General features: G+C 37.5%; 2 protein-coding genes across 2 annotated transcripts; both read left to right on the plus strand.

Moving 5' to 3' along the window:
- Positions 1 to 2,100: 2,100 nt before the first annotated feature.
- Positions 2,101 to 11,194, plus strand: LOC128681738 (uncharacterized). The gene is made up of 5 exons (XM_053765871.1): positions 2,101 to 2,211; positions 3,727 to 3,907; positions 4,738 to 4,904; positions 5,494 to 5,660; positions 10,035 to 11,194. The coding sequence occupies exons 2-5, from the start codon at positions 3,727 to 3,729 to the stop codon at positions 10,234 to 10,236; spliced, it is 717 nt and encodes a 238-aa protein (XP_053621846.1). The 5' UTR covers positions 2,101 to 2,211; the 3' UTR covers positions 10,237 to 11,194.
- On the plus strand, positions 7,290 to 8,830 carry LOC128681732 (leucine-rich repeat-containing protein 34-like). The gene has a single exon (XM_053765862.1). The coding sequence runs from the start codon at positions 7,384 to 7,386 to the stop codon at positions 8,746 to 8,748; it is 1,365 nt and encodes a 454-aa protein (XP_053621837.1). The 5' UTR covers positions 7,290 to 7,383; the 3' UTR covers positions 8,749 to 8,830.

Raw genomic sequence — 11,194 nt, forward strand, 5'->3', positions numbered from 1 at the left:
GAAAAACACAAAAGAACAATATTTGAATAGAAAGTGGACGAAAGCGGAACTCCGCATAAACAATGCTTACATGTTATACACAAATACAAAGTCCACTGCCGCGTCTGTCTGTCAGTTCGCGATAAATTCAATAACTGATGCATGGATTTTCATGCGGTTTTCACCAATAGATAATGTGATTCCAGAGGAAATTTAAAGTTTAAGTGTAAAATTGGTTATGTTTTTACACGTAATATATTTTTTTATGATGGATATAAATGACTTATGGGACATTTACCCTAGCACGAGGTACAGACAAGGCGTATCCTTTTAGACAAACATACGGTGCAAAGAACTTTCTTTATGTACGTAATTCCGATAAAGGGATTGTGGAAAGCTATTGTCTCTTATTTACGTTCAATTGATCAATTTAATTGGAAACGAAAACCTAATTAATGAAAGATTGAGTGCTAATGTTACGAATAATAAACAAATCAAATATAGTTAATGGAGATTTAAAAATGGGAAAGTTTGGTTTTGTATTTTGTACTCAATCACACAAAACGGCTGGCCTGGTTGCGATGAAACCACACGAACCGACTCAAAACAAAACTGAATTCTAAATGGCTGTTGCTGTCTGCTGTTGGTCTTCACTTGCAGAAATCATCGATTGTATTATTAAGCTACACTGGTGTCAGATGTTATTCAAGTCGCCTAAAGGCATCTGACATGACTGCCTTTAACCACCGCCTTCTAACGGCAGGTCGCATACACACTAGTGAGCTAAACTATCCAGCAGTGTGCAGGTTTCCTCACGATGTTTTCCTTCACCGGAAACAAGTGTTGTTCTATGAAAACTACTATACATGACTCAGATTGGTACACAAACTCGTGTGGCGCGAGTAGGATTCGAAACTGGGATCTTTAGATCACAGGCGGGTCTTGACCACTGTGCCATCACCGCTTCCATTACAGAAATTATCACAATAATACAATCGACATTATTGACAAAAGTGAGTTGCGAATCACGGAAAAGACAATGCTCCGTTGGAGGTGTGGTGTCACGCTGCTCGACCGCGCATTCGCGGCAGTCTTCATGTCCGTAATATAACAGACAAGCTCCAGGAGTGCCGCCAGTGATGGTACGGCCACGTCTTGCGTAGACCGGCAAATTAGGGATCAAATGTCTGCCGGCAAAAGAGGCAAACCCAAGAAGTGCTGGCTTGATGTCATCAAGGATGATATGCGTGACAATGGTCTGACAACTAGGGGTGCGAATTGGAGACGGAAATGTAGAAAAGCGGACCCTGAGCTCCGACGCTCAACGGCGCGTCAGAATGGTGACGTCACAAAATCGTCACGAGATTACGATAAACCTCGTTAGGAGGAGATTAGCTGACGAGGTTAATGTTGTGGCACACCAGGAGAATAACAATAGCTAGGCAAATAGAAGGTGAATCACATAAATTAAACAATTTAATTACGCTGCATAAAGTATTAGTGACCTGATCACAAACATACTCGTATTCTTGCATAATGTATGTCTAATAAGACGCTAGTAGTTTTCATAGACCACCACTTGCTTCCGGTGAAGGAAAACATCGTGAGGAAACCTGTACACTGGTTGACAGTTTAGTTCACTAGTGTGCACGCGGCTACCTGCCACTAGATGGCGGTAGGTAGTCGTAAAGTCACGTCAGGCGCGTTTAGGCGACTTGAATAAAATGTAACACCATATTAGCAATAACACACTCGATATGATGATGAAAAAATCGCTTATAAGGGAAGAAAATGGTAATTAGTGGTAAGAAATTTCTATCTCTCATCTTACACAAAAGTGCGCAAAAATATTTTTGAGAAAAACAAAATAAAGTTTTAAACATCTGTTCTGCTTTCACGGCTAAACCCATGGACCGATTTTGATGAAATTTAATAATATGCATATATTTTTAAAACCCCGTTCAAACATAGGCAATTCACGCGGGCCAAAGCTAGTATTAACTTAATAGGCAAATTACTTAATAACAGATTCTAAGAAACAAAATCGATAAAGTACTTTATTAAAGACCTGATGTCGCTTGACAATTCAATAAAAGGCATTCTTTTCATTAATATCCGACCCTCGTGCCTCGAGGAATGTCGGCATTCCTCAGTGTACCCCCAGCCTAAACCACCCTGTCGCTCCTCACTTGGTCGGAGGCTGTGCTAAGGATTGGAAGGCATTAAGATAAGGTTAGTATACATATATCTTTCCTGTCAACAAAATGAGTGTTTTTTTTTGTAAAACGTACCTTTTTAAATAGCTTAGTTATACATGTCACACGTGTTTTTTTACTTATTTTTCAAGTCCCGCACGATTCCAGAATTTTTTCATCTCATCTCATTATTGTTTTCAAAAATACGTAGGTACCTTTATTGCACGAATCCTTCTAATATCATAAATGCTGAAGTTTGTCAGGATGTATGTGTTCAAACACTTGGTCTATAATAATTTAAAACTTGCGTAATTTAAAACAGTGCAATAATGAAAATAATTATATTGAATTTCCAAAATACAAATCGTAATTTTACATGTTAAAGACAATCGGCGGCACAATCGACAAATCACATATTGATTTATTCTTTTATTAGTGGCCAGTGCACTGAACATAAAACTTGGACAATATGTGTCTGTGTTTGTTACTCTTTCACGCAAAATCTACTAGACGGATTGTTATGAAATTTGGTACACGGTAAAATATAATCTTGAATAACACATCGCGTATTTTTTTATCCTGAAATTCCCACGGGAGCGAAGCCCCGGGGCGCAGCTAGTATTGTAAATGCGAAAGTTTGTGAGGATGTAGGTATGTATGTTGTTGATGTGCCTTATAAAAAAAAAAAAAATATTTCTCTGTCATCTCAGCTGTGGAGTCAGCGTACAAGATAAACTTTACAATTTTGTAGATTAAGCTGTTTTATGACCCGCCGTCTGTCTGTCGTCTTTGAACTGGTCTGTAATTAGTTATAATATTACTCTAGCACTTGGTAAAAACAACATGTAAAACCGTGCAGCAGTTTTTAAGTTTGTCGCGAACAGACAGACGCGGTAGAGAACGACTTTGTTTTATAATATGTATGGATGCATAGGCACCATTAATTATATTAAATACCTATAAAAGATTTATGAGATATAAATAAAATAAATAAATAAATATATTAGGACAAATCACACAGATTAAGTAAGTTCGAGACTTGTGTTATGGGATACTAACTCAACGATACTATATTTTATAACAAATACATATATAGATAAACATCCAAGACCCGGGCCAATCAGAAAAAGATCATTTTCCATCATGACCCGACCGGGGATCGAACCCGGGACCTCTCGGTTCAGTCGCTAGAACCTTACCACTGCGCCACCGAGGTCGTCAAATGTATATTTAATTTATTTTACATTTTTACAATCTTAATTATCATAGTTCATGTAATGTATAATCGAATCGAAGCTTACACAACTCAATTTTGAAGTCGATAAATATCTCCAACCTGTGAAAAATACCTTCAATTGTGGTTAAATACTTCACACCATATTGGATGACACGACCAGATGGCGAACTCCACAACGGTTTACTTAGTGCACGGACATATTTTTTTTTTTTCAAAATCTAAATTTTTATGTTTTTTAATGTCAAGAAAACTTTTGGTATACTTACCTACATTTTTTATTAAGTGTGTTCTATATACCATATTGCCTCACATCAGATGGTTTACACGCGTCCGGTCACCGTACCGTATCCAACAATATGGCGCCGATTCACGGTACAGCGGCGTGACGTCACGCATCATCTCCGTGTGCAAGACTTGACTGAAGAGCTCCTAGAGCCAGCTGTTCAGTTGTTGAAGACATACTTCACCAGAGACGAGCCGCCTTGCAAACGTATTGGTAAGAAATAAATAAATAAATATATATAAGGACAAATCACACGGATTGAGCTGGCCCCAAAGTAAGTTCGAGATTTGTGTTATGGGATATTAACTCAACGCTACAATATTTTATAACAAATACATATATAGATAAACATCCAAGACCCGGGCCAATCAGAAAAAGATAATTTTCCGGGTGACCCGACCGGGGATCGAACCTGGGACCTCTCGGTTCAGAGGCAAGCACTTTGCCACTGCGCCACCGAGGTCGTCAATTGGTAAGAAAGTCTACACAATATATATTAGAGGCCCGTCCCGGCTTCGCTCGTGTGAAACCATAATAAATTATACATAGAAATCTTCCACAGGAATTCAACTATCTGTGTATTTGAAAAACCCGCAATAAATCTGTTGTTTTAAACGTCTAAGCATACATAGGAACAGTTTATCACACCCTACCATTTCGTACCTATGTATATATTTATATTTTTGTAAATGCAATGGAACTGTACAAGAAAATCTAAATCTTATGGTGTTTCTCAGAGCGTTTTGACGGCAGTGGCCGCGCTGTCAATGCAATTTTTTATATACACGAAGACGAATTAGTTATATTCATTTTTTACTATTTAACTTTAAAATAATTGATATGCATTGTGGTAATGTCAATTTCATGTCAATTTCATTATTATATATATCTGATTTTGGAAATGATTCCGTCCTCAAGAAATTTGAGGAATCATAACAACAGCGCGCCCCAGCGTACGAAACGTTCTGAGAATTAAATTAAGTATAGTTTACGAGTTAAGATTTAGATTTTCTTACAAAATCACGTCATATCTTCCCCCTTAGATATCAACAGCCATCCAAACGCAGTAGCCGAGCTGGTGAATCTCTGGAGAACCACGATCAAGGACCAGGTGTCTCTGGTCTGCGTGGAAGATAAAGATAATCCTGAGATAATTGGCGTCAATGTGCTGACTGTTGTCAGCAAGGATGACAAGGAGGAGCCGTTTCAGGTAAAACTTGTGTCAGATTTTATTCAAATTGTCAGAGATGACTGAATTAAATTAAAACTAATCCATACTAATGTTATAAATGTGAAAGTCTGTGTCTGTTCCGCTTTCACAGCTAAAGTGCTGGACCGATTTTGGTGAAATTTGGTATGCATGTAGTCAAAGACTACGTTACACGTTACATATTATATCACTTTTCATCTATCTCACTATGTAAAAATTTGCATTCTGCGATCGAAAGAAAATCATACCTAGTACCAGCTGCTTCTCTTCCCGAGCAGGTTGTAGGAGTCAATCAAGGGATTCCTCTCAGCCAACAATTAATATTTCATCTCAATCGCACCAATAAGCCCATCATACAACTAAATGTTGCCTTTGAGTTTCACAACTCATGGCCCTGTCGACGCCGTAAGAGATAAACACGTGATACTGTCTCTCCCTCTTTCTCTCTCTCACCTTTCCCAGTGTCTGTCGGTATTCCTCAGTCGTTGAGTGTCGGAGCCCAAAGTCCGCCATCCTACATTTTCGTCAACGCACTTCGCGCGGTCGCGTTCCGTTTCATTTCATTCAGTCCATTCGTATCTTTTGATAGACGGACGATGAAGTCTGGGCCAAGCTGTTCGGTGCAGTCGACCTGGTCTCCCGCAGTGTGGACGTCTTCGCCAAATTCGGAGTGGACCAGTACCTGACTGCGTACGGGCTGGTGGTGGACCCTGAGTGGAGGGGCTGCAAGATTGGGAAGGAGATACTGGAAGCCAGGTGAATTTGTGTTTTACAGGTAAAAGGACTATTTTTCCGAAGTTAGGCCTCTAGTCTTGGCCCTTTCTGCGTGCGGAGTCTCAGCCGCTGATTATTCCAGCCAGCCCAGCTCCAGGTGAGAGCCATGTCCCATTGCTTAGTCGTGCTCGGTAGCGACGACGCTCCGCGTTGTTGGTCCGTCGAGCTGTTTTCTATCTAAGGGTTTTACATTAACGTACGTTGAAACTACATATAATTTCGCTAAGTTATTCTACGTTGGTCGGTCGACGAATGTTACTTACTGAAACATGACGGAGAACAACGCACGCGACTGAGCAACTAGATATGATTGAAATTGTATTTATTTTCAATAAATGTTGATGTGAAAGCTATCGTGGCAAAAAAACACACTAATATTGTGTCATGTACGCGTGGTATCGCTTTCATTCGGAGCTGTGACGCCGAGAAACCGACGTGAAACGTGGGGTCAGCGAAAACCTTAATTTTAACTAACACTCTACTTGGGACAAAAATACATTTTTTGTATGTTTGTAACGCGATAATTTTCCAACCGTAGTTGGTCCGATTTTGATGAAATTTAAAAGGGATGTAAGGACATGCCAACAGGTTTTTTAAGCTCGTGCGGCATCAAAATCGGTTCAGTCGTTTTTGAAATATTCACAATTTTGTAAAAATCTGTGATAGCGAGGTCTAACTTCGCGGCGAACAACTAGTATTTTTAAGTTTACCTGTGATTTTACAGCCATCTCCGTGCCTCAAGTCAGATCTCTTTGGGAATGCTATTTCAAACGCTAAGGTCATGTGTGCCCATGGATTTAATAAGTACTTTGGAGTACCTACTGATTTGATTTTGATTTACTAATTCCATGTGTGTCCATTCCACCTTAGTCGCATCATACGACATTGTTCACATGACACATTTATTACAATGACGATTATTTTGAAAACAAAAAACTATGGAACATGGAATTAGTAGATACTCCGAGTACTTAGTAAATCCATGCAAAAAACAAGGAAACCGCAAACAATTTTTCCTCACTTTCAATTATGGACGTAATGAAATTCCATTGGTAGATTCCGTTCCTTTCAGCTTCCTATTACCGCATACTTCAGCGGGAAATGACGCCATCTTGAAATAAAAGGCGCGATAACTGAGGCCGCCATTTTGATTACTTGGTGATTTAAAATTGTCATAGTAGTATCAAATAAATTGAAATGTTTGAGATTTTAACATAAAGGACGGACATTTTTTTTCAACTTATTGCTAAAATTAAATGGGATTGATATATCTACCTAAGTACCTAATGTTTTTTTAAATTACTTATTTTATAGGCATTTTATATTTTACGAGTACTCTTAGAAATATAAATTTATACATAATATACTAATATACATCACATGAAATGAACAAAATGTTAATATTACGAAGGTACATTAAATATGCTACAAAAGGGTACCACTCAGCTTGTGCCATGACGCTGATTTTCAGTGATACCAAACAAGATTTATTATTAGTGTGATCTTAGTTGAAGTGATCCGTTATTAATAATAGTTCCTTCAGTTTTTATAGCGAACTCTTTTTAACCCTCTGCCCCCGGAATGATTGCCAGAAAAAAATATATATATAATTTTAAAACTGTCGAAATTGACAAGTTGTCAACCTCCGCGTAATTTTTTATAGCGTTGTGCTTTGACTATTTTTATATTATTTACAGCATTAGACATGATATCGCCGAGATATAGAAAGAAACGGTGCATTTGCGAACCTGAATTGCTATTAAAACAAATAACTGGATCACCAAGAAACCTAAGGTCTACTGAAGTTAACCAAATCAGACTTAATTTATTCACTGAAAGAAACCCCGATGGAACAGGACACCTTGTATTAAAAGGCAAAGACATGTATGATAGATATAAAAGGAGGATAAACGATGGTGATATCAGAGCTATATGTCTTTATATAAGAGAAACCCCTAAAATAATAACAAAGCTTGATTTATGCTACAACAAAATCACTGATAAGGGATTCCATAAAATACTAAAGAAGCTTTTAGTAAAAGGAAGATCGAGTGTCATAAATTTGAATATAATGAACAATGAGATCACAGAACAATCTTTACTGTACCTATCAAATTACGCAAAGTTTATGAAAATCAAATACCTCAGATTGAACGGCAACGATTTTGGTGTAAATGGACCTGAATATTTCGCTAAATTCTTAAGAGATTCAAAATCTCTTGAGTTTTGTGATATAGGTGAAATAAATTTGACACTAACCGGTGTTGCCCATATAATAACGGCTTTACGAATAGACCACGGTGCAAATACAACTTTGAAAGTATTAGATTTTAGTAGAATCGTACCACTGTTCAACAGATACGATGTTGAGACTAAATGGCTTGCATATCACATCGAATATTTGCTAGAAAGAAACTCCACAATAATCGAATTACATTTGCAGAAAAACGAATTCCTACCACACGACGTGGAATATTTCGCTAGAGGTCTTAGAAGAAACAATTCATTGCTTTATCTAGATCTGGGTTACAATAAGATTGGAGATTACGGCATTGAACTATTAGCTAAGTATCTAGCAGAGAAGCCTTCGTTGATACTTTTAAACGTTGCTGGTAATAGCATTAATGACACAGGAGCGAGGGCATTAAGTTTCGGTATGGCGTACTCTAAATTAAGAGCACTGGATATTTCAAACAACCGTTTGACAGACCGTGGGGTTTTAGACATACTGAATTCATTAAAGAAGCCATACTTTTTGAGATTCCTTAATATTTGGGGTAATAAATTTGGTCACGTAACTTGCGAAGTTATACAGAGAATGTTGGAAAGTGGTGCTCTGTTTCAGCATACGATTGATGTATCAATTTACGAGGTAGATGAAATTTTGTACGCAGCATATTATCCTAACCCAGCTGATAGAAATAAACATTTGTATTATTGCGAACTAGATTACGGTTATGCGTTACCAATTTATCATATAAAAAGAAATTCTCCTGAAGTAAAGAAGAAGGTGAAAGTGGATTGCAAGCAAAGGCATAAACTGGACAAGACGAATAGACTCAATTTTTGATTTTATTTCTTTTTAGTTGTCTATGATTTTGTTATTTGTTATAATTGTGAGTTATTTTGTAAAATGATTTAATTGTAATTAATCTATATTGTTTTATTTCATTTATCATATAGATGTATGATATTTACTGCAGGTACACATTAATAAATATACAAAATCCAAACCATCCAAATAATAATGGTATCAGTCGAAAAGTTGTATGTCTATTATATGAGTACATAATCGCGCTTCAGTGCGCCGAAATTTGCTTTCACTAATTCGGTATATAGGTACATTGCTTTATTTTTATTGTAAATAACAGCTCAATCAAAACTATGCAGTGTCCGTGCAGACGCAGCGAACCAATCACAGTACGCCAATGTGACGCAACGACAACCACACCGCAAAATGATTGGTTCGTTGTGACTGACTTCGAATCCATTCGATGGTGAAAAGTGAAACGCAATCCCGCACTCAGCCCTAAGCTGTGTTCCATAGTGTGTAGCCGGCATAAGAATATTTACGTATTTAATGCCGTCTCCACACTTCGTCGAACAGTTTGTCAAACTTTGGCGGATTAGTGTACATTGGTGATTTTCCATTGCGGTAAATAAAAGCGCTCATACTAACTACGCAATGTTCACGCATTCGCGTCGGCGTGTGTCCGAGTTCGGCGACAGTGTGAAGCTTGTATTACATGGAAATTTCTAGTCTCTGCCTACCACGGGAAACAGGTTTTATAAATGACCGAGCCATCGAAGCGAACACGGTTTAACATTATATTTGGGGCAAAACTACATTTTTTGCATGTATGTATGTAACGCGATATAACTTTCGAACCATTGGTCCGATTTTGATGAATCTTAAAAGGTATGTAGGATCTGTCAATGAACTGTTTAAGTTCGTGGGGCAACAAAATCGGTTAAGCCGTTTTTGAAATATATTATATAATTTTGCAAAAAAAATATTGTGTTCGCGAGGTGAGTTTGTATGTTTGAGGCGGGTAATCATATAAATTGGATGAATAGATTCCGAAATATCGTGGAATTAAAAAATGCGTATTTTTTAATTCCACGATATTGTTTTATTGGCGTGCGTACGCCAAATTATTTTATGTAGGTACTTACCCTATATATTGTTGAGCACGGCACGCGCTGCCGTGTGAAGCCCAAAGACTGAAACTTTGTAAAAAGGTGTTTTGATATATTTCCCATTATATTATATGTAAAAAAAAATGTATTCGTGAGGTCTACGTTCGCGGCGAAAACCTAGTAATAAATTTAAGTAAGAATATTTATCTTTGCCAGGATACCTCTCTGCAAAGCCCTGGGCATCAAGGTGACAGTTACAGTCTTCACCGCAGCCGCGTCCCAGGCAGTGGCGATGAAAGCTGGCTTTCATGACCTCTTCGAAATAACGTATGAGGAGCTTGCAAGTAAAGGTTTTGTGTTCCCAGGCGTGGAACTGGAGACCAGGTCTTCTAAGCTCATGGCTTTAGTTGTTGAGTAGGCTTTACAGAGGATCTCGTTGTGATCTTAAGCTTGCATGCTGCACGCTTTTAAATATGTACTTAAGTTATTTATCTACCCTGTTACATTTGGTGACCTTGGTGGCGCAGTGGTAAAGTTCTTGCCACTGAACCGAGAGGTCCCGGGTTCGATCCCCGGTCGGGTCATGATGGAAAATGATCTTTTTCTGATTGGCCCGGGTCTTGGACGTTTATCTATATATGTATTTGTTATAAAATATAGTATCGTTGAGTTAGTATTCCATAACACAAGTCTCGAACTCACTTTGGGCCTAGCTCAATCTGTGTGATTCGTCCTAATATATTTATTTATTTATTATTCTTACAAGATATACCTACGAGCACACTAGAGTCACCATCATATTTTTGTAAATTCTTTTTGTTTACATTTAGCGGGTTTCGTGTTATGTAAAAAATTGTAACCCAGGTTCTACACTATCGTCGAACAGTTTGCCAAACTTTGGCGGATTCTGTATAGGTACTTTGCTGGTTTTTCATCGCGGTACATTAAATCGCTTATACTAACTACGCAGTTCGCGCATTCGCGTCGGCATTCGTTTGAGTTCGGCGACATTCCACATTATAATGTAGTGTAGAGTAGATCGTACATTGACTGGTTGTTAAATCATGAATTAAATTGTTTTTTTGAACATAATAATGTTGTTATATACTCTCAAAATAATGTTTTCATTTATTGTAATAAAATTTTGACAATGTTGAATTTCGAAATATTTTAATTACTGTTTTGTTTGTGGCCTGTGTACTTTATGTATTATTATTTAGTATGGAATTGAAAAGTATTATTTCATGATCTCAAGTAATTTTAAGGAAACATATCATTTTAGTTTTTAAGTAATGTTGCTGAAATCGTTATTTACCATGTAACTATGTTCCTACAAACTAAATGTTTCGACTGTACTTAAAGCGAATAAAAATATT

The sequence above is a fragment of the Plodia interpunctella genome, chromosome 28 (assembly GCF_027563975.2).
Source record: "Plodia interpunctella isolate USDA-ARS_2022_Savannah chromosome 28, ilPloInte3.2, whole genome shotgun sequence".
NCBI lineage: Eukaryota > Metazoa > Arthropoda > Insecta > Lepidoptera > Pyralidae > Plodia > Plodia interpunctella.

Coding starts and splice junctions, on each gene's coding strand:
- LOC128681738 (XM_053765871.1), top strand. CDS start 3,727: ATGGTTTACACGCGTCCGGTCACCGTACCGTATCCAACAATATGGCGC. Junction 3,908..4,737: donor GCCGCCTTGCAAACGTATTG/GTAAGAAATAAA, acceptor CTTCCCCCTTAG/ATATCAACAGCCATCCAAAC. Junction 4,905..5,493: donor ACAAGGAGGAGCCGTTTCAG/GTAAAACTTGTG, acceptor ATCTTTTGATAG/ACGGACGATGAAGTCTGGGC.
- LOC128681732 (XM_053765862.1), top strand. CDS start 7,384: ATGATATCGCCGAGATATAGAAAGAAACGGTGCATTTGCGAACCTGAA.